The sequence below is a fragment of the Chamaea fasciata genome, unplaced genomic scaffold, assembly GCF_029207755.1.
Source record: "Chamaea fasciata isolate MVZ Bird 193981 ecotype frontalis unplaced genomic scaffold, bChaFas1.0.hap1 SCAF_8, whole genome shotgun sequence".
NCBI lineage: Eukaryota > Metazoa > Chordata > Aves > Passeriformes > Sylviidae > Chamaea > Chamaea fasciata.
The window spans coordinates 31,230,178-31,253,641 of record NW_027094093.1 but is presented as its reverse complement, the minus strand read 5'-3'; the positions used below and the strand labels follow the sequence as shown (position 1 = coordinate 31,253,641).

General features: G+C 38.9%; 1 protein-coding gene across 2 annotated transcripts in view; it reads left to right on the top strand.

Annotated features, from left to right (window-relative positions):
- The window catches only part of DPP10 (dipeptidyl peptidase like 10), a 434,600-nt gene that overhangs the window by 408,186 nt on the left and 2,950 nt on the right, over positions 1–23,464 (top strand). For both annotated transcript variants that reach the window (XM_066190335.1, XM_066190334.1), the window contains exons 14-25: positions 241–332; positions 1,787–1,834; positions 2,384–2,505; positions 6,246–6,293; positions 8,394–8,492; positions 8,601–8,670; positions 15,220–15,414; positions 16,704–16,758; positions 20,361–20,460; positions 21,212–21,270; positions 21,363–21,435; positions 23,005–23,078. In XM_066190335.1, the coding sequence (XP_066046432.1) occupies positions 241–332; positions 1,787–1,834; positions 2,384–2,505; positions 6,246–6,293; positions 8,394–8,492; positions 8,601–8,670; positions 15,220–15,414; positions 16,704–16,758; positions 20,361–20,460; positions 21,212–21,270; positions 21,363–21,435; positions 23,005–23,078 (1,035 nt within the window). The remainder of the gene's footprint in view (positions 1–240; positions 333–1,786; positions 1,835–2,383; positions 2,506–6,245; positions 6,294–8,393; positions 8,493–8,600; positions 8,671–15,219; positions 15,415–16,703; positions 16,759–20,360; positions 20,461–21,211; positions 21,271–21,362; positions 21,436–23,004; positions 23,079–23,464) is intronic.

Genomic DNA, 23,464 nt, shown 5'->3' with positions numbered 1-23,464 from the left:
GAAAGAAAAACTGTGCTGAAAACCGAGATTATTTTAATGACTTTGAAAGCCTTATTAGAGATGGGAGGGAAAGGATAAGTGTAGTTCAGGTCTGTCAGAATGTGAGGTTTGTGGCTTAAAGATGTTATGTTGCATATTAAAGTTTAAAAAGCCATAATCAGTAATGACATGTGCAGGGAATCCGACTAGGCAAAGAAAAATGTAGCAAGGTGAAAGTTAATGTTTTCCATCTCTCAACAGGCTAAAAGTGAACAAATCAGTGTGAGACACCTGACGTCAGGGAACTGGGAAGTTATCAAAATCCTGGCATATGATGAAAATACTCAAAAGATGTAAGCACTATTCCCTTTTTTAATGAAAAAAAATCAAATTATTGAAGTTGAGTCCATTTAAATCAAAATTAAACAACAATATTTCTTTTTTTTTGGAGCATTACCATAACTTTGACACACCCGAGTACATAAAGTGCAGTTGTAAGACAATTCATCTGCCATTCTTTTCCTAAATGCTTCTTTTTATGCAGAGGGAAAGAATCACACTGTGATATCACTTGACTCTGTATTTGTCAGAATAAAAGGAATCAACACAGTGCAGCAGTAATGACATTTTGGTAACTTCTTTCCTGGAATCCAGATAAGGAGTCATAGTAAATTTTTAGTAGTTGATAAAACATCACACCTTTACTGCATGAAGTCTCAGAGTTTTGGGGATCTGATCCAACTTCATAAATTCAAATTATTTGTAGAGATTATCGGAGCTCCTGATTGTCACCCACAGAGAAATCTTTCCACAGCCCATCTTAGTGATAGAGTGGAAGGAAATGCCACACGTTTGGTGGTTTTGGGGAGGAGTTTAGAACAAACACAAAATGTCTGAAGGCTTCGCCTGACTTCAGTGGATCTTGCTTAATTTTCACTTTTATCTGTCCATGGGAAAAAAATGCACAAGCATATCCAATTCTCATTTGCTTTAAAATAAATATTTCAGCAAGAACTTTTTTGAGGCTGCAATAAATCCCGTCTTTTCCACTGATACTGGAGACCTTTTTTTGACAAGTCTTTCTATGGGTTTTGAAAACAGAACCATAGAGAATTTCATAGGTGACAGATGTCACCTGGGCTGTCTCAGCCACTTGAGGGGATTGCCTTGCCCTCCTTCTGCCCCTCAAGCAGAAACTTTGTGGGGATCTCATCAGGGAAACACCAAGGGCTTGTCTTGGTGTTCTTGCAAAGGCTCTTTCCACCCATGCAAAGGAGGTAGAAGAAAAAGTTGTTTTACAGCTTAAAGAGGCTCTCAGATCTCATAAGACTTATTGTAATATATGACATAATTTCATTGTGACCTTTATCTACCGCTTGGATTTATATTGCAAACTCTTGGAGTGAAGCAGAAAATTTCTCTTCTGTATTTTCAATATGCAGAGAGGTGTCCTCGTTGCTACTGGAGCTCCTGTGCATGATAGGAATTAAAACCATGAAATCCTGTTTTCATAAGTGTTTTAACAGGAAATTGTATAGCTTCTGATATATCTACATAGTATATAGATATAAAGTATAAATATATAGATTTAGATATATTAGTTTATAGATATATATACTAATCTGTATATTGGATCTAAGTTGACTCTTGGAACTTGGGTTTATATATAAGTATTTGATCTTCATGGATATTTGTGAATTTCTGATTTTTCAAAATGTTACTTATGGTGTCTCTCACTTCTCTAAATACTACCCAAATCAGATAGTTTATCAAACTGAGTTTAACTTTTTTCCTCTTTTGGACACAGTTATTTCTTAAGCACTGAAGAGTCCCCAAGGGGAAGACAGCTGCACAGGTAAGAGGTACCATAGGGGCTGTGTTATCAGCTTCTTCATCCCAAGCCATAAGTGCGATGGTGCTTGGGTAATTGTGTAAAAATTAGTATGCTTGACCTGCAATAAGGAAAGAACCACAGCTTTTCAAAATTAAAATTGCCATTTTCTAAAAAATGGAAAAGTTTCTAACACAAAATGTTTTTACCACTTACATCTTCACTAGTCCTTTATAAGCATCTAAAAAGTTAAACCTAAATACAACATTTAACATGACCGTGTTTTAAAAGTAATCAAAGTCTAAGTAAAATTTTCTGTATAAAGATATTTATAGGGTTTAGTCATGTAACCTAAAGTGTGGGGGGAAATCACCTCATTTTCAGTGCCCAATTATCTGAGGTTAGTGAGGTTTTCATGGTTTCCTACTAATGCTAATGCTGCCCCCCAGCACTGGGAGTTATTGCTGTGCCGTTGGTGCTTTGGGCAGCTTTTGGATCCTGTCCACGAGGCTATGTTTACTTTATTGTGTTTTGTTCCAGTGTAAAATGTTTCTGATCGTTTTCTTCCCCCAGTGTATCAACGGTGGGGTCATTGAACCGTCAGTGTCTCTCGTGTAACTTCTTGAGGGAGCAGTGCACATACTTCAGTGCAAAGTTCAGCCCCATGAACAGGCATTTTCTCCTGCACTGTAAAGGTAAGGCAGATGCACAGGGTGCTGTTGGCTTCTGAATTAATGTATTCCCCTGAGAAACGCATTAGGCTGGAGTCTAACATTTAGCTCAGCAGTGGATTACTCAAAGTTCTGCACAGAACCTATTCTAAGATTCTAAGATGTTCTGTGAAATAGCTGAACTATGAGTGATGTCAGAAAGCTGCTCCAATCCTGACCCCTCTGTACAAGTAAAGAACAACTTACATTCACCCTAAATAGAAATCCTTCACCAAAAATATCAGGATTTTGGAGATGGTTCCGTGGTTTGTAACAATTATTTTATATATTGGGACCGATTTTGTGCGACTATACCTAGTTAAAAAATGTGGGCCTGTGTCCTCTCGCAGTGTTTGTACACATGTATGTGCAGTGTATCTATGCTCCTCCATAATTATGTGTGTGGGTGTGTCTACCAGAAAACAGCCGTGGTTTAATCCCCAGAGACAGATCCTCTATATCATTTCAATTGTAATAAATAACTCACAGTGTTTTACTGCTAGCTGCATTCCTGTAGCACTAAATGGCACCAGTTGGCTTCAGAATTTCTGTATAAACAAAAAATTGAAACAATCCCATGCAGAGAAATTTATAACCTACACACAGGAAATAAACACTGAAATATAAGTGATTAAAAAAAAAAAAAACTTCAGAAAAGCATGAGACAACACAAAGTACACAGGTAGACCTGTTGTCCTTGAAACTTGCAAAATTTTAGACACTATCCCCCCAGTATGTTTTCATAGCTCTGATCAGAGTGCAAAGAGTAGGGGACAGTTCATCTGAAATACATAGGAATAGCTCGTTTTATATTCATGTTTTTTCTCTATTTCTTTCAGAACTCTACTTTTTTTTTTTTCCACACAAAAATAAAATACCTGCTGACTTGAGCATGGAATGTATCCAAACAAAGAAACTATGAATATATATTGGCTAAAATCGGCGGTTTGTTTTCAGTTTTGTTGCTTTGGGTTGTTTTTTTGTGGAAATACACCTACAGTACATAGCTGATTAGAAGAAAAATGTAAAAACTGCATGGTTTTTACCTGGTTAAATCTGCAGCTGAAGTGATGGAGCTAATCTTGAGGTTCTTCTCTGAGTAATGAGCTCCTCATGCTTTAAGCAGAGTTTTCCCTTGTGCTTGATGTAATCCCTATGGGGTGAGTCTCAGACTCTTGCAGGAGAGAGGGTTGATAAATTGGGAAGAGTTTTTTGCCCTGAATCAGCAATGTGCTGGGATCCAAAAGGGTCTTGTTACTATTTCAGCAAAGTGTATTCAGCCTGTAATTTATAATGTGTTTCTTTGATGTAAAAATGTGGATTCCAGTGGGGGGTTGTGCGTGTGATTACTCACAAGCTCATGACTTTCAGTGACTTCGGCAGTTCTCTGTCTGAGCTGGGAAGGCTGGGAAGGAAGGGGGGATCATCCTCCCCGGATTAAACCTACACTCCACTGAGTTGAAGCTGAGTTGAGCTCTAAATGTTGGGCAGGGATGTTAAACCACTGTCATTAATGTTTTCTAACATTTTTCTAACATTAATGTGAAGTTATTGCTGGTTGGGAGTTATCCAGGGTGTTCTCCTGTGTTTCCTCAGAGCTTGGCAGGTACAGCAGCAGCGTGGCCCCTGTACTGCCAGGGCCCTGGGCTGGGCATTTGGCATTATCAAAGCTGATGGTCGTTGTAGAACTGGCATCAAAACCCTTCTGCTTGTGAGAGTGAGCAAACTGCTTTGAGGAGACAAATGGCACATCTGCTGTGTGGCATACACACTCGTTTTCCCACAGCAAAAAGCCTTCACACAATTGTTACAAAAGCAATTTGCCCAGAAAAACCCTTGGGGGACTCTGGACTGGTTCCATCTGTATAAGTTTCAATTCTTCAGCCTCCTGTTTACCCATAAGCACCTTTATTAGGATGGTTTTTCCCTCAGCCACGAGATCTCTCTCTTTTTACCAGCTGTATGAATCTCCAGAGACTCTCCTGAGTGAGGAGTTATTTCTTGCCTGGTAGATGGAGGACAGGCTCCTCAGCCTCTCAGTTTTGGCAAGCACATCCTTTGCACTTATTTTCCACACTTCTAGTGGATTTTTCCTTTAGCACTTCACAAACCCCAGCAAGATTTTTTCTCTCCACTCAAATAAGGTAGTTTAGAAAGGGAGTAATTGTTTCTCCCCTTTTGTACAGCAGGAAATAAACTGTGGGTTTGGGGTTAGTGACAGGAGGTCAATGGGAAATCCAAGTGCTGTGCTTTGTTCTGATGCACTGTAACACAGTGCCTGTGACACAAATTTGTCCTTTTTTTTCCCTCTGATCAGCGTTTTAATCTACTGCAGTCTCCCTTTTTTCAAAATGTCATCATCCTTCCATCTTTTAGTATGACAAATAGAGATAGGCTGGAAAATGCAGGTGCTTTCCCCCTCAGAAATGGTCTTTCTTAAATAAGAATTGAAAGCAAAATGACAAATTCAGAAAAAGTAAAAAAAGGTGGAAATAAAAACAAACCAAAGTGAAAGAGACATCTGAAGAAATTATCTTCTTAGAGAGCAAAGGCAGAAAGCTGTGATTTGTCAACAATCTACCTGTAAGATTTTTGTCAATCATCCCCCTTGAGGGAGAGAATGAAAGTGATAAAAATCTACAGTGAAGGCTGTGAATGTCATCATGCTATTTATTTCAGGTATTTGCATCTCCCTAGGCTCGTGCTATAATTAATTGAGAGAGACAGCCTCTCAAAACACATAAATTAAGCTCTGTCTCTGAACTCTCAAAGGGGATTGTTGTTTTTTTTCTCAAAAAGAGAGTTGTAACTCCTAATTTCAAAGGGTCTATGCCTTCATCAGCCACGGGGTCCTCAGGGACCTGAGCTTTTCTGCATTGTTCTCCCTCACCCAATAGTGACTGAATGCTTGTAATTTAAACACTGCGGTAAAACAGGGCTTCTCATGTGTCAGTTCCACATTGGGGAATGGTGGGGACACAAGATTTTCTCTTGCAGGTTTACACTGGTGGGGATCTTCAGAGCAGGTACAGCAGACTCAGCCAGTTCTGAGTATGCTGGATGCTTGGCCATGCCTGTGTCACATACCACCTGTGCATTTGCACAGGAGCTGTTGGCATGAGGAATTACTCCTGAGTTTTAGTTTCTTAGTGGTAAAGTGAAAATAAAATATGTGAAATAGGATTAGACTACATCACACCTAGATTTATCTGTGATGCTGTTGGTTTTGCAGAGCTGGCATGCCAAGGAAGCTTCCTAAACAGATAATTATGTGAAATATGTTTTTTCAACACCTCTATAGCTTTTCCATAGAGAAAATAAGTGGATCTTATCATTAATTCATTTCTCAGTCAAGCTTAAGTTTCTGAATGTCAAACTGCTATATTTTAAACAGTACCATTAAGTGCATCCACATTTTTTTTGTCATTTAAAACTAAAACATGGAGATCATTAAAAAAAAAAGAACCTTCCATCTGGGTGGAGGGTCTGGGCTGCTGAACAGGCAGAAGGAAGTGTCTGTTTTACACATTTTTGGTCCTGTCGCCCAGCCTGTGTTATTTCCAGGAGGTACCAGTGGAGTTCCTGCTGTGTTTGAAGGGAATTGTGTGTATGGAGCTTCCAGGATCCCGTCTTGTGTGGTACCTGGTGCCTCCATTCTTTGTCACTGAACTACAGAGCAGAAACCACCTCACCCTTCCTCTGTTTCACTTCTCTCCTCAAAACAGGACCAGGTGTCCCAGTTGTAAGTGTGCACAGGACAAGTAATACTACAAGTGAGTATACGTTATGAAATAAGTAAGTTTTCTTAACATCCCTAATTTCTTTGGGGAGTGTGGGAGAGGGGAAAGTAAGCACATGAAAATGTCGTGCAAGTGCATGACAACTAATTCATACAAAGTGCTATTAATTACCTTTTAGCAGCATCCACAGCAGCAAATGGTAAGGAAAGCAGTTAATCAAATGACTAAAACTTTTCCAGATTTTTTGATACCTTTTGGACTAAATGCATGTGACTCATTTTCTGTTTACACTTGAGTAAATTAGATGGCAGGTTGGCCTTCATCCTTTTCACTTCCTATGCAGATCATGCTGCCACTGGAGTACATCTCCTGTGTTTTTAGAGATGTTTTTAAAGTTACAGTCCAATTATGTTGAAGTCAGGTACAGTCTTTGGATGATTGATCATAAAAACTGACCTACATATGGTGGTTTAGTCCTTCTCTTCTATTTCTCAAGTCAGAACAACTCCACTGACATTTTCCATGAAGACAAGTCCAATAATGAAGGCCTTTTAGGAGGGTATTCTATACCTCTATTTGTCAAGTTTTACTCATTATTTTCTTGTATATTGATGCCAAACCTGTTACTGTTTCCTGGCTGCTGAGGTGCTTTTTAGTGGAGGACTGTCCTTCAGCAGCTGAATTTTCCTGGTGGTACGCAGAGGTAACCACTCTGCCACCTCCAGCTCCACTGTGACTCCACCAGCATAGAGGTGTGGATTGCAGGAATGGGGGACGACTTCTCATTCAAAAGCACTAAACCAACTCTTACATTTCATTAACTGAGTTATCCCCAGGGTTTTTCCCAGAGCCCAGAAATCCTGAACTGTACCTGTCTGCACCCCCTTTGTCCTGGGCCAGTCATTGTTCAGTGGAGCTAATCTTGCATGTTGAAATACCATCCTGATAAATAGCGCCATGCTATGAAGTGTTAAATAACCATGCTATGAAGTGTTAAATAATATCTGCACTTTAGTTTCCTTTTGTTTTTTTCTTTTTTTTCCCTTTTTAACACCATTGTTTGTGTTTGCAAAGCCCAATGCCATGGCACACACAGGGCAAGGAGTTTTATCCAGCTCAGTAAAGGGTAGCTAATGCTCAAATAAATGCATTTTAGACTTCTGTGGAGCTCCTCAATTCTGTGAAGTCAGGCTTTTGCTCTTTATTATCTGATCTAAAGTACTATGGAGTGTGTATTACTGAAATAGAGATTTATGTGCAGCACCTTAGAGTAAAATAAAGCAAGTCAGGATAGAGGGATGTTGTTTGTTGTAACAACAAAAAGCCAAATAATAAGAGAGATAATTTACCATTAGTGTTTCAGTGCAAGATTAGATTATCCTCTTCAATTCATAATGGAATGATTAAGGATTATTTCAATTATTCCATTCTCAAACTATAATTATACCATTTTGGTTGACTGCCCAGAACAAGCATTCTCCTCAGATTATCTGTTTTGGCCTAAGTGAGGAGTTTATTATTTATTTAAAAAAAAAAAAATCTAAATTTTGGAAGCAAGATCAGTAATTTGAGTTAAAAAAAAAAGGAACAAATTAACCATTCTTCCAGTTTAAAAGGGTTGCTTCAAATTAGTCCGCAGGTTTAAACCAATCTGATTCTGCTCTTGGCTGAAGTGCAGAAGACAAATAAGGACATGCAGTGACCACATTTCCACATTTATCCGTGCTGGCTAAATATTGTCCTGGAATAGGTAATATTGGAGAAAAGGATGCCTGCAGGAGGTTTAGGATATTGCCCAGCAGAGCAGCCTTGTGCTGCAACAGCTGCTGCTAGGATTTGTCAGAGATGCTGATGTTCATGTTGGTCATCAGAAATTCCCTTGGTGGTGCTTCATGAAAACAAAGACTGGCTAAACCAGGAAAATGAACCTGATGTGTATCTTTTTAAACTGAAAAGTAGTTGCATTATAAAAAAAGTATTTACAGAAGTAATTAATTTACAAGATTAATTGAAAGCTTAATGCAGGATCATTGAGCCTTTGTCTCTTTTTCTTTAATTTCTTTGAACCTTGATTTATCTCTGGTGTGATGATTCTCCATGCCTTTCAACATGGTTTTTCTTCCTGTTTTCTAGAGTTTTATATTTTGGAAAATAATCCTGTATTGAAAGAAGTTGTTTATAAGAAAAAGAATTACAAGACTGAAATCAAAATGCTTCACATTGAGGATTACGGTAAATCTGGCAAGATGTTATTTTAGCAAGCCAAAAGCTTTCTTACAATGTTACTGTTTTTCATCTGTGTGACTACCAGCCTTTAATGTTTTTCTCTTTTCTTAAAAGAATTCCCTTTACAGTTGTCACTGCCAAAAGATTTCACGGATCGAAACCAGTATGCCCTTCTATTAATAATGTAAGTATCCATTTGGAATCACTCAAAATAATAAAGAAGTACTTCACAGAAAATATCTAAATCTGAAATTAGATTTTTTTTGGGGGGGGGGGTTTACCTTTTGTGAGAAAAAATATCTCATGGATTTGAGTTGAGAAATCAAAAGGCATGTTCTTGGGAAGGGTTTGTGACAGGTGCTGTCTGGTAGAGATGCCTGGGGGGTTTTTTGAGCTAGTCAAACCTGACTGTGCTTTGCTGCCCTTTCATGTTTGGGAGGCACTGCCATTTCTGATGGTGGGGCTTCGAGTAGCCCTGTGGTGTTCCCTGGACCCTTACTGCTCCTGCCCACAGAGCACTTCACTCAGAGCATGCGCTCCTTTTTATCCCTGAGAGAAATGAGTGCAGCTTCCAGGAGGGGCTCAGTTGAGATGCATAAAGCAAAGCTGCTTTTAGGAACACCAGAATGAAAGAAAAGTTACTTTTGATCATTGGTGGTTGAAGGCATGATAGGCATGATCCAAAGTCTGTTGATTTTTGTAGAAAAGCTTCATGGGAGGAGACCTGTGCTATTCTTTTAAAAGGAGGTGGGGTGTGTGTTTCTTGCAGGGAGACTCAGCCTTTAAGTTGTATGTCTGCACATGTGTAGCAGAGGAAAAGAACAGAGTCTTGAGTGTGCTTGAAGCCCACCTAGGAGAAGTGCTGATGGCCAGCTCAGGGCATCACTCCTTTCTCCACCTGAACTCAGCATGGGTGGAGAGAGCTTTCCTGAACCCACAGAGCTTCTTCCAGTCCCAGCAAGAAAGAATTGATGTGAATTTCAGTAACAGACATGTAGGAGTGCACTGCTAAATTCATGAAAATGCCACGTTACTGAGCTATGTCGCCTGGAGCAGATGTCCCCTCAGTGACAGCAGAGACCCTTATTGATGAATGTGAGGGGTTTACAAGCCTGAGCTGCTGAATGATCCCAAGTTCCTCTGCTCCGATCAGAAATGAGGACAGAAAGGCACAAACCTGCTTATTTCTAACCCCGGTTTGTGTTTTGGAGCTCAGAATTTTCAGTTGTAATTATCTGCAGTTGTGGAAGCTCTCTGTTTTAATTGGCTCACGAACATATTTTTCTTTTCTTGTGGGGAAACAGGACACATGGATTTTATTTCATCTTTGCAGCATTTCCTGGCATGATCTTGGAGGAATGATTATATTTTAAGCAGCACTTATACAAGTGCCAAAGGCAAACTGACTCTGTGAATTGACCCCAGAAGCCCTGCAGGGACTTGCAAACACTTGTGCTTGTTCCTGCTTCTGAGAGCAAGGAAAAGCAAAAGTGTTAGCAGTGCAACGCTTCCCTTTTCAAGTATCCTAACAAATACATAATCTACCATATACATCTGTGGTAAAATATGGGGTTATAAACTCGTGTAGAACCTCTAGAAGACAGAAGGGAAAGATCAGAAACCTGAGAAGTCCAAGGGCAGAAATCACAGGGAAGGAAAAAAAAAAAAAAAAAGCTAAAGAAAATACTATTTTGAATTGTGTTTTGATACCAAGAGTTCAAGAGTTGAAAGAAGTGAGAACAGTATTGAGGCAGCTTCTGAATTTAAACTTAGCAAAGTGGTTGGTATCCAGTGAGCAAATAATGTAGCCAGGTCATGATGTATGGATATGTTTTATAATTATTTTGGGCCTTTTTATGATAGGCACGTGGGATGAGAAGGAAAATCATCAATTTATGAATACAGATCGTTGTATCTACATTTATACTATAAGACTTTGGTTCTTTTAGGTCAGATTCTTATCTTTGCAATACTGAATTCTCAATGTTACCTTTAGCAGGGGTTATTTTTAGAAAACCCTGTATATACACTAGTGAAAGTGTGAAACGGAAAATTTTTAATCTGTCCTGGCTCAGGTACTGTAGCATCTTTTGTGTCCTCCTCTTCCCTAGAAGAAAAAGATGTTATATTAAACTGTATTTCTTCAGTAGCTTTTTACAGACTTAAAGCTAAGGTTGCCAGCAATCCCTTTTTCTATTAAAGAGGTCCCCAAATGAAATATAAAACTGCAAACTGTCACTGAAGTTATGGGAGGTTCCCTTGTGGGATGATTATTTGAGCCTAATAAATTCTGTCTAGCTCTTGAGAAAGAACTGTTGGATATCTGTGGGTGTATAGGGGGTAATTTCTTGACCCACACAGCTCCAAAGTGACATCTTAAGGTTTATTTCATGTTCAGAAGTACTACTTTCAAAAGAAAGAGAAAATTATTCACGTCCAAGGAGAACATGTAGCTTTTATAGGGAACATTGATTAGTTGTGTAGATGATATCATTTCCCAGATACTTGACTTTTCTGAGTCCCAGAGTGGTACTGTTGGGACTGATGGAGAAACACCCTGTTCCTACCAGCAGCAGTTTTAGATGAGAATAGGGAGCTGATAACAAATGCTGTCTTCTGTCCTGGTCAGCTTCCTCTGCTTTCTTTCTTCCATTCTCAGCCATGACATGATTATCATTATATTCCAGCTATTGGGAGAAAAACCTTTGAAAGTAAGTGCTTACCAATGCCCTTGGTAAGAATGTTGGTTTAATTGTAGGTCCTTTTTTTTTTTTGGAAAGGAGATTCTGTGAAACATCTTGATCCAGGCAACATGCAGTTAGAAATGTAAAACCAGAAGATATGTGAACAGAAAAGTGGAGTATTAGGAGAGAAGTGGTCTTTGCTTTTCATCAGTTGCACTGCACTTTGAAGAAGGAAAAGAGAAAAGAGGGAAAAGAGGAAGGCAGGGAGGGAGAGAGGAGGGAAGAGAGGAGAGAAGGAGGGAAGGAAGGAAGGCAGGAAGGAAGGCAAGAAGGAAGGCAGGAAGGCAGGCAGGCAGGAAGGAAGGAAGGAAGGAAGGAAGGAAGGCAGGAAGGAAGGAAGGAAGGAAGGAAGGAAGAAAGGAAGGAAGGAAGGAAGGCAATGAGTTTTTATGTTGGGGATGACGTTTGGTGTGATCTGTTGTTTGGGGTTTTTTCAAATCACTGAGAGCTAGCAGCCATTTCAGAGATGCATGACTATGAAAAGGCTTCTGTATTCATGCAAGGATGTCTGCAGGTAAATTTGAACTTTCAGCACATGGCCCCCAGATGCCTGAGTGTTAAGGCTGAATCCTAGAAGGAAGCTTGTACCAGAGGAATCTGGTCCTGGTGTGAAACCTGGGTGTAAACTGAGTACAGTTCCATGTAGACATAAGCAATGATAAATTCTCAACTTAAGGACCAGGATCTGATTGTGCTGTAACCATCAGCATAAAGACTGTGTGAACATTCATCCATTAGCATCTGCAAAGCAAGCTGCAATACTCAAATAGTAGGTCACTGTATTGCTGTGTTAAAATTTATGTCCATCTGAATGGCTGGACTGTCTAACAGATCTCCTGTAGAAACCAGTTATGGTGACTGGAACTCCTTTTCTTTCCAGAACTGTGATTAGTAGCCCATAAAATGTTAAATAGATTAAAACACTTTCCTTTCTTCCATTTGTTCTCCTAAACCACTGATAACGTTTCACACTCAGTTTCCTTCTGATGTAATACACACAGTGTAGCTATATATTAGAGAGCTGCACAGTAATTGCCTGAAAAAGTGATTACCATCTCTTTTCTATATAATTAAGATCAAAGTTTAAATTTCAGATCCTTGATTTCCTCATTATGGTTCACCTTACTCATTAAAAAAGTTGGAAGATACATTTCTTAGTAACACACAGGAAATGATTAAGTAAAGACTCTGGCATTTAATCATGGGTAATAAAATCAGAGTTGATAATCATTCTTTATTTTGATTTGATCATAATTAACCTCGTTCTTTCAAAGGTGTAGATAATGTATCTTAAATATCAGTATCTATTACTAATGCCATTTAAAGTTGTCCAATATGTAAGTTGATATTGTAAAACTGAATCAGTGGAAAGATTGTCTCGGTATTTGAGAGGGAAAAAAAACCAGAGTATTCTTCAAAGTAACAGTGAATTCTCTCCAAGAGGTTTCTGTTTGTTTATTTGTTTACTTGTTTTCCTAAATTTTGGTCATAAGCAGGGGTTGGTTTACCTGGTTTTGAACTGACGGAAGTTTTAGGCCTTGCACAAACAATGAAACTTCATACCCCCAGTGAATGCACTCTTGGGACTGATAGCAAGATAAGACAGTGGGCTTGGAAAGTGAATTTTTTGTGCAGCTTCAACAACAAAAAGACTAGAAGAAATATAGAGAGGCATAATGCAAGTATTAGGAAATATATGTCTGCTGTCTCTCTGTGCAGGACAGAAGCACACCTCAGATACTCAATACCATTTTATAGGGGCAGCTGAAGAGTAGAGACATTTTGGTGCTAATGAGAATTTTGATGTGTACCTCAATGAAAGTAAATGCTTATCACAGACCACTTATATGGACATTCTTGAAATAAACTAGCTCCTGGAAAATTGCTTCCTAAAGCAATACATCAAACAACCCATCATGCAGGGCTGGACAGTATGTAGTGTTAAAACTCTGAGCCCAGCTAGGACCTCCAAATAGGAGCTTGAGAAACCACTACTGTCAGTTCTCACCCACTGAGGAACTTGCTGAGGTTGTTTGTTGTTCTTTTTTTTAATTGAAGAAATTCACTAACCTACCTTTGATTCACCTTTGATTTAAAACACTTTTTGATTTTAAGCACTTTCTGGCTTAGAAAAAGGCTTGTAACTTCAATGATTCTTCTCCTATTCCTAAGTGTCTAGAAATATAATATATCTATATACACCTGATGTATATATAACCTAGATATGGAACATGTATAAATCAAAGGTGAACACTGTGTTAGTTTTGTTCTCATATTTAAAGGGAGGAAAGCAGGCCAACTCACAGTATTTTCACTTGTGAGGGATGTGTTAGTCTGTTGGAAAGTTACCTAGTCAAACATGGGTATTTCTGATGTATTATTGTGGAAAAGTTGGAAGTACTCACAAATAATTGTAATTGATCTGAGGCTCCTATTATTGCAAGTAGTGATAAGTACTTTGTGAACACATCTGTGTCAATGTGCAGTGATTCTGAAAACCTTGCTCTGTGCAGTGAGCAGAAACTGGAAGTTTTGTTCTGATTCTTATTGCAAATAATAATGACTATATAATTCCTGAATCATGTGTTTTCTGCAGAGCTCACTTGACAATATTTCCAGACTCATTGCTTCTCAGTGTTAGTAATTAGTGTAATCACAACTCAATTGGTTAAGCACACCAAAAAAAGTGCCCTTCTTTTCTTCTTATTAAGCCAAGTATAAACCTGATGAGCAAGATAATGGTAAATCAAGCATAACGTGCTGTGGCTGAGTCTGTAACTGAGTAATCCTGATTTCAGTACATGATACAGTAACTAAACAGATAGGTCTGACTGCATTTGAGAACACACACGTTCATCATATGCTTGCCAATTAACTGAGTGATTACCTTGAAGATGATCTGTGTTATCCACAGCCAAAGCCAGATACTGAATCAGCACGTTATTATATTTGTAAGGCACTAGTTATTGTAGGATATTTTATCTCTCTTTCCTCCCCAGGGTTTGCATAAGTCTATTTGGCAAAATAATAATTTCTGTCTTCATCTTTCTTTCACCTTAGACAGGATATTCCCACAGACTGTCCAATTTAATTTCCATACAGGCAGCACAGACAATTTTGCATTTTAATTTGCATTCCACTGGCAGATGCAGCCTTCATAGAACTGTTTTGCATTTTGTACAACTTCATGATAGCCTGTTCTTCTATTCTGTGTTTATCTTGGGGGAAAATAATGACAAACTTCCCTTTTAAAAGTGACATTTTATTTTCTTTGTAAGGAAAATAGTGTATTTGGCTTCAATGGAAAATCTTATTGTTCTTCTAGAAACAGCATCCTCCCATTCTATTTCACCTTTTGTGCTGTAAACCACCTTTTTTTTTGGTCATAAAATAGACTTATCACTCCTGCCTGCATCCATTTCTTCCTATGAATTGGGATGGAGAAAATATAATTTTCTCCAGTGTATGCTTTAGTCTTTGTACTCTATTTCAAAAAATCTATTCAAGGATACAATAATGCAATTATTTTTGTTTTCTCAGATGACATCCTTCTTAATAGTATTATATATCCTACGAAATGGTAATCAGGGTGCTGAATGAGTTTTACCTTTTTGTGTGTTCAGTGAGACTTTACAAATTCTGCGTGAGCCTTCTCAGAACTGAGCCAGCCATTAGTGATTGTGTTTGGGGTTTTTTTTCCCTTGACTTTATTATAAACAGCACTACCTGCTTTAATTTTCTGTGTCCTTCAACAAGGCGTATTCAGGTATTGGCAGCACTGCAGCAAAGTGGTTATGAAGTTAAAGAAATTATTTTGCTGCAGGGCTTGCAGCCCTAATGGGATGGTATTGATGGAAGTGACAGTAGCTCAGCAGGGTTGCATAACCAACTGAACTCTGCCACGTAGGTTAAATAAAATATCAGAGCTCGGCACGGCGCATCACATTGTCAATAGTCTTCGTTTGTGTCTGGTGTGTTGGTATTTGCAGTGATGAAGCTCCAGGCAGCCAGTTGGTTACAGATAAGTTTCACATTGACTGGGACTCAGTGCTTGTCAACTCTGATAATGTCATCGTAGCTCGATTTGATGGCAGAGGGAGTGGATTTCAAGGCCTCAAGATCCTACAGGAGGTCCATCGGTGCTTAGGATCAGTGGAAGTGAAGGACCAAATAGCAGCTGTAGAGTACGTATGTGGAAACTCTTCTTTTTCACCCTGCCTCCAACTGGATGAATGGGCATTTGGACTAAAACTGCCCAGAATGTTTTCTCTGCATTGTTAATGTTTGTTTTTTTAACGCAGTTGCGAATTTTGAAACCGTAATCCTTCCATTACAAACAGCAAATAAAAAATCAAAGAGGTGCTTTTGGGGTTTTCTTTGAGTTGGTGCTTCTCTTTGATAAAGCTGTCCTGCTCTGTGCAATCCAAACATGCCACCTGAGCTAATTCATATTGGTCTATACTCTGCAGGTAAATTTCTTGCTGCCCACATTAACATATAAATGCATTTGTGTAACATTATTTTAGGTCTATACCGTAGGATACTGCTCTCATTGCCACCACAGAGTTCTGGAGTAATCCCACAAACCAAATGGAGTTCTAGTGGTGCAAATGAGAGAAAAAATTTGGGCAAGTGCCTGTAATTTCTCATTTGCATTATCATTCTTTGACTGATAAAGGTCTACCAGCTGCAGAAAAGAGGAATTTCTCTCTGTGGAGTAGTCATGTATTGCTTTGACAACACTCCTTACTCAGGGTGCACATGTCACAGTGGCTCATACCAAGTTCTACATGGACTTTTTCTGGGGTTTCCCAGGCAGATTGATTTTAAGCCAGATACTTTTTCTTCTGTTGAAAGAGGTTGATGCTTCAACCATTCCATGAATAAGCAGCTGTGTCTGATATTTCCGCTCAGGTTATTCTGTCTTTTCTGTATAAAATTCACCATAGATGATTAATTCTCTTGATAAGAGAATTAAATGTTTGTCTAGTTATCTAGATTCAAGAAGTTCTATTCATCTTATCTTCCTTTAGCTGGTGCTGGGCACCTGGTCAAAGCCTGTCATTTAAGCTCTAGTCAGTGGAAAATGCGGGCATTCCTGAAGGATGATCCTCCCCAGACTGAGAGAAGTTTCCAACATGTGTAGGAGTGCTAAAGAGTAACTCTCTTCTCTCCATTAACTGAAAAGCAGATGTAAATGGGTAATTTAGACAAGATGCTTAAATTCAGATATCTAAATTAGGTGAGATGGGCCAAACTCCAACTGTTTGCCTTATAAAAAAAGGAATTAGGAAACAAATCACATTTCCCAGTGCAGTACTACTTGTATGGATGTAATTTCTTCTTCTACCTGATCTTCATCCATGGCAGTTCCTTAATGCACAGATAATGTTCTTTACGTACTATATTCTTCTGAATATATCCACCATTTTACTTTGCTAAAACTAAAAAAACCCTTTTTTTTCCCTTTCAGATCACTTCTGAAACAGCCCTTCATTGATCCTAAGAGACTGGGTATATTTGGAAAGGTAATGTGCAAAAATAGCTGGTTATACCATCATGATTCTTTAAGAAAGTGCCGTCAGTTCATGAACAAATACATTTACATATTTTCCTAAGACAATTTCCCTAATTAAAACAGGGGGGAAAGCCATTTACTGTCTGTTTACTGTCTGTTCTCTACAGTGTTTTTTCTCAGAACAGGTATTTAAGTCAATAAAATCAGTTTTATGGTATAGCACTATTTGCATTTCAGAATCTGAAGGAGAAAGAATTTGTTAAAAATTCTACTTTCTGCTTTCTTTGGAAATTTTTAATCCAGACTTGGGTTTTGTGAAAACTTGTTTCTTGCAGTTTTATATTTGGGCTGCAGTTAAATCGACAATGTTGTACTATAAAATACAGGTTTTATATCTGAATGTTTTACTGACCCTTGAGCTTAGCTGAGCACCTACCCTGTGGTGCTGTCAGCAAGTTCCTTGTTGCACCAGTGAGAAATCTTGCCTTTGCTATTTTATCAGCTGCATGTCATTGCCCCCAGCATGAGACACAACAAGGCAAAGGCTCGACTTTTAGCAGCAAACTTAACAGCATTTTACTGCTGTCTATTAAAAAGCAGCAATTAGAAACACCACACAACTGCTGCTTCATCTATGAACATGTGCAACCTTGTAGTTTTTTTAAAGTTTTTTGTTATTATTATTATTAAAAATGAAGCTGTTTTCTGCCTTTGAGCTCAAGGCAGTAACAAACCTTGATCAAGTACTCCCCAGTCATCACTTTTAAGAGCAGCATGTGTTTCACCATGAAGTGCCTTAGTTCTCACTCTGCTGCTGAGTTGCTCCACAGCCTCAGGCAAGTCATTTAACCTGCCTGTCTCAGCCTGTCTGGATGCAGGATGAGGAGATTGACATTTACCTCCTGCATGGCAGCATTTTGAGGACTGGCTGGTGCTTGTGACTGTTATTAGCATTTCACATGAACATGACCTTCCTCAAAGATCTGAACTCCTGCTGCACTCCTGAGCTAAGAAAGAAACTCTCACTGCAAGAATTTCACTTGGGTCAAAACCAGTATATGGTTTGTAAGGGAGCAACCAGAGATTTTCCAGCTGAGGATGTACGAGCAGGGCAAATTTCATCCACCAGGTGATCATGGCACACACGTCTGTTCAGGTTTTAATGCCTATCACTTATGTGTATGAAAGTACATATGCATAGAAGCATCAACATTTCTCCGTATCTTCTTCCTCTTTCAGTCATTTGATTGAAAATACTGCTTCTGGAATGAAATCCCTAAGCATCCAGAATTGTTTGGTTTTGACTGCAGAAATTCTTTCCATTGCTACTTGAAAATTCCCACTTGTTTTCTGCTGGAGATTCATCAGGATCTTTTTTTTCTAAAAGTGATGCGATGAGACAGTTAATGAAGGGCATGCATGTAACCATGGCTTTACATATCTGCCAAGACCTACCCCCAATTTTCTTTTCCTTCACAAAATAATATTGATTGCCATGTTCCTGCATTTATTTTCTGAAAGCGGTGCTGAGGAATGAAGAGCAGGAAATGCAGTAAACTTTCAATGCTGCTTTGAATTCAGGGAAATTTCCCCTTTCCAAGTTAAACTTTCAGAGTTTTTGGGGTTTTTTTTTTTTGTTGTTGTTTTTTTTTTTTTTTTTTAGTGTCAAAAGGAAAAAAAACATAAAATTTAAAAGTCAGTTTTATAATTAATAATAAAAAAAATCTATTTAACAGCTTCTTAGGGTTAATTGTATTTTCTTCCACTCTCCTTGTTTTAGAGTCGATTAAAAAATCTACTTTGAAACTCATTTCTTTTTTATCGCATACAAGAACGTGATAGGGAAACAAGATTTTTTTTTTTCTTTCTGTGCATTAAATCTGCTTTACTGATGGAAACAGAATGTGCATTTAGCTTGAAAATGACTTTGAAATGGCTTAATACTGATCTCATAAAGCTGGACTTATGCACACTTTCATGGAGCTATTTGAAAGGTTTCAGAACCACACAGAAGTAAAATTCCTGTCACAATTGGTGATGTCAATGAGACACGAGAAGAACAAGAAGAACAGAAGGGCACAGTGGGGAAAATTGCCAGGCAATCTGCCAATGCCCCCTTGCTTATCTCTGTGAGAGGTGCAAGCCTAAGTGATTCGTGATCCAAGGGCCTTTCTGAGCTGCTGGACAGCCAGGTGTGGTTCCATGGAGTCTGTGGTTTTATTCATGGAAGTGAAAAGAGAGCTTAAAAATGAGTTGCAATTCTACAGCCAACGACTTTCTTGAAAATGTGGCAATTAGGCTGTAACCCCAGAAAGCCAGCGGATGAGTGAGGCACCACATGTTCCCTTCCATCAGGGCATATGGAATAGCAATGTCACTCTGAAATGCTTCTAAGGATTTATAAAAACCTCACTCTGTAGTGTTTTTGTCCTGGAAAGCCTGGCCGGAAGCAAGGACACAGGCACAAAGGGAAGAAACTCCCAGGAGAATTAAACAAGCTCTTAATGAAAACATGGAATAAATAATAAATAACCTGGCAATGCCTCTCCTTGGGTTAAAATTGTGCTGTGGAGCTACTGGGCAAGACACAAACAGAATATTAAACAAAAGTAAAAGCAGAGAAAACCCAGAGGCAGAAGGAAGTTGCTATTCTCTTAAACTCTTTGAATTTTACAAATTACAGGTGCCCAACTCAGAAATTCTGTCTTAAGTGAAATCTGCACCTGCACATGAACAGATTTGATGGCTTTTGGCCTCCTGGGCTGAAATTGCTTGGGAAAGGAATAACTCAGTTCCTCACACTCCTTTGAAAATCCAGCTCCCATTTGGTATTTTCTTTGGTGTGTCCATTCCCACTTAATATGGATTGATTACAAAGAACAAGAAACCTCTTTGCTTATATTTCTTAAATAAGGTTAAAGGCTTTTCAAATGTTACCATTCTTCCACAGAAAGCATCTGTTCAACAAATTTTTAGACGTGAAGAACAGGAGCAGGCAGCATTTGTAAAAATCCATGAGAAAACTGTAAGCACTTGATGCATTATCATTTTTTGGATCAGCTGGTGTTTTGCATTATATTTTCCCTGTCATGGGATAATTTTGTCTTCCTGAAGCGTGTTGTGCCAAACACAAAACAACAACAGCAGCAAATACCTGAAGAAATACCAATTTTTCAGTACTGATGAAGGGAAAACAAAGATGGCAAGTAGAGAAATTTGAGGAGCCCATAATATATGAGAAAATCATTGATTCCAGGTGCCACAGTTCAGAATTTCATTTTCTTTGAGTCTACATTGATTACAGGTGTACAGAAATGGATTGCCAGTGTCATTTCAAGGAAATCTGTAGGTTCAAGTTAAAGCTTTCACGAAGGTTTCATGACACTCTGGTATCAGCTCTTCCAGGGGAGATGTGTTAGACTTTGGAGATGGTGAAGAAATGTGCAGCACTCATTATTATTAACCGCATAGATTAAAAGTCATGACCAGGTCAATGAGACCTTTATGCACCCTTAAACTGTAGAAATGATATCACTGGATTAGCACAATGGCCTTTAGCTTTATTCTTGCTAGAATGAAATAAATCAACCAAAATTTCAATCCCATTGTTAGGGGTACGGTGGCTACATTACCTCGATGATCCTGAAATCCAGTGAGCGCCTCTTCAAGTGTGGAGCTGTGGTGGCACCAATCACAGATATGAAGTTATATGGTGAGTGTTCCCTGCCCTAAACCTGTGTGATAGTTCATTCAAAATACCTTTTATTTGTGGGGCTACTGTTTATTTTAACTAAGGACCAATAATGTAACAATGTTAACGAGATTCACTTCACTGTCCTGCTCTCTTTTTATGACAAAACTAAAGCTGACACTGGGACGCTTCACCAAAACCCACAACAGGCATGGTGTTATTGACAGCACTGATTTTGCAGTTACCTCATTTTCCCAAGAATTCCCAAGAATCCTTTATGTATATCAGCATGAATCAATTCTTGTATGAGGAATGAATCCTTTAAGGTTAGCAGGGAATACCCTACAGTATCAGCCATGTTGTCATTCAATCACAGGTTCTGTAAGAGAAGTTTAGGGCACAGGCTATGAACTGTGAGACACAGGGAACCAGACCAGATTACTTTAATAGTCTGTTAGACTTTCTTTGGGTTTTAGCTTGTGTTTTCTTTTGGGTTTGGGTTTTTTATTGTTGGTTGGGGTTGGTTTGTTGGGGGTTTTTTGTGAGGGGAGTTGATTGATTTCTTTTTTTAACTATTTAAAAGTGGGTTTAAATGGTGCATCAAAATGGTACATTCTCTGTCTCTAAATGAACATCTCAATTTCATGGTTTAAATAGCTTCTGACTCTAGGCCAGAAGTGATGAGTTTTAAAATAGAAATAACTTGGAATTCACAAGGGTGGGGCGCTTTTTTTTTTAATTTTTATTTTTTGTTTTTATTTTATTTTTACAGCATCAGCTTTTTCAGAAAGATACCTTGGGATTCCATCAAAAGATGAAATTACCTACCAGGTAAGTTAGCATAAACAAGTAACTTAAAATGACCACTTTGCTTTTAAAATGCAATTCTCTTACAGCTTTGTGTGTGTTTGTTCACTCACTAGGCATCCAGTGTATTACACAATCTTCATGGTTTAAAAGAAGTGGATTTGCTAATAGTTCATGGGACAGCTGATGGTAAGTATTTACAGATGCAGCTAATTTGGAGCCAGAGCTTCTAATAGGCAGGTGTTCAAGGGCTGATGAGGTACTCACCTAGCAACTACATTTGCAGTTTCATTTTCCCTCTTGTAGGATTTTTTTCTTTTGTTTCAACTGTCACTTCTCACTCTGAAATGGTGATGCTTTTCTTTGCTGAGGATTTGCACCTTTTAGGTGCTGTACATTTTAATTTGTTTAAGTCTTGTGGACCACTGTGTTGCTAGTGAAAGGTATTATATGAATTATTAATGGAACAACATACATTTTTAATGGTGCTTTAAATTCATACAAATTCTGCAGAATTACCAGTACAGCTGGTGAAGTACATCACCAAATTGGGAAGTTAATCTTTTCATCTAATTAATTACAAGGTAGAGCCAAACCTTCTGAAGCTGAAGCTACACAGAACCTTTTAATAGCACCAATACTTTTAGCAGTAGATTAAGAAGGCAATGAGTAACACAGGGTAAGTTCTAGCACTTCAGAAGGAATCATGAGATGCATCAATTGAGATAATTTATAATTGCAGATTTCACTGCAGTGTATTCTTCTGAACTTTCTTAACTGATGTCTAAGGAATGAGCTTTGATGCAGGCACAAATTGCAGTGGTGCAAGCAGCTGCTCTGTACAGACTGACATGCCTACTTCTTTCCCAGTATTTTCTGGTGGATGTGGGATAATACAAGGTTTGTTACTCAGTCTGAAGGGATAAGTGTCTCTCAGTGGGGAGGGCTGAGGTGGCAGTGCCCAGGCGCAGCTGGCACAGTACCAGTCTGTCACCCCTGACTTTCCAAACCTAGGTTACAGATCCGAAGTGCAACCAGAGGGGTGCAAACCCTGTCCAGTGCTTCTCCCCGGAGCACAGGGGGAAGGGATGAAAATATACTGGGTGACTGAGCAGGCCTGCGGGCTCAGGCTTTCCTGATTGCAACAGGCAGCAGCAATTTCTGCCCCTCTGAACCAAGTGCTGGAGGGACTTGGGGCTTTGATAGGTGTCTGAGCAGTGCAGGGTGCTCTGGCCTGGGAGTCTGATTGTCTGCTGCCCCTGCTCAGCATCACACAGTGACACTGCCCAGCCCACTTGCAGCCTAAACTCTGCAGGCTGCAGAGTCATAGTGGTTTTGGCACACAAAGGTCAGGTTACAGATTCCAGAAAATCCATTACCTAAGTAAGAGTCGGGTGTAACAACCCTGTGTAATAGAAAATGCAGTGTGCTTTCTTTCAAGCAAGTTAGAAAATGCCACAATGTGCAAACAGAATGGTTTTACACATCTCTAAGCTATCAAAGGATGTGTAAATCAAGGTAAACAGATGAGTCCTCATTGAGTGTCTGGAAAGGATGGTGGCTTCCCCTGGGGCTTCCAGCTCCTTCTCCAAAACCTCTACTGTAACACCCTGTTGCTGGTGGGGCTGGCCTTAGAGATAGTCAGCTTCAGATCCAGTAATTACAGAGCCTGGAAATGTTGTCAGCCAAAGCTGTGTAACAGATAAGTATTTCATATAAATGTAGCTGTTTCTAATAATATCAAATGTTTTCTTGCAGCTAAAGTTCACTTCCAGCATTCAGCAGAACTAATTAAGCGTCTAATAAAAGCTGGGGCTAATTACACTATGCAGGTATGTGCACCTGTGACTTTTCCTATAAACATAGTTCAGCATTTAACCTCCTGTTGCTGTTTCTTCGCTGCAAAGGACCCTCTCTACCACAACACAGTGGTATTACCTCAATTTGCAGTTAGAACTCTGTTTAATCCCATTTTTCTCACCATTAATACGGATATCAGGAGCTGTATCATGTTGTTTTTCTCCTGGGCTCTTTCTACTCTCTCTCATCCTTTTTACCAGCTGTTTGTCCTATAGTGCTATCCAGAGTACTCTGGAATCCATAGGCACTCTTTGTAACATGGAGATGTCACTACTTTGTGTCCCTTTTTGCCTAAAAAAGTGTTGGGTCCCATGAGAGTGATTCGCCCTTATTTTCAACATTTAAATTTATTGAAAGA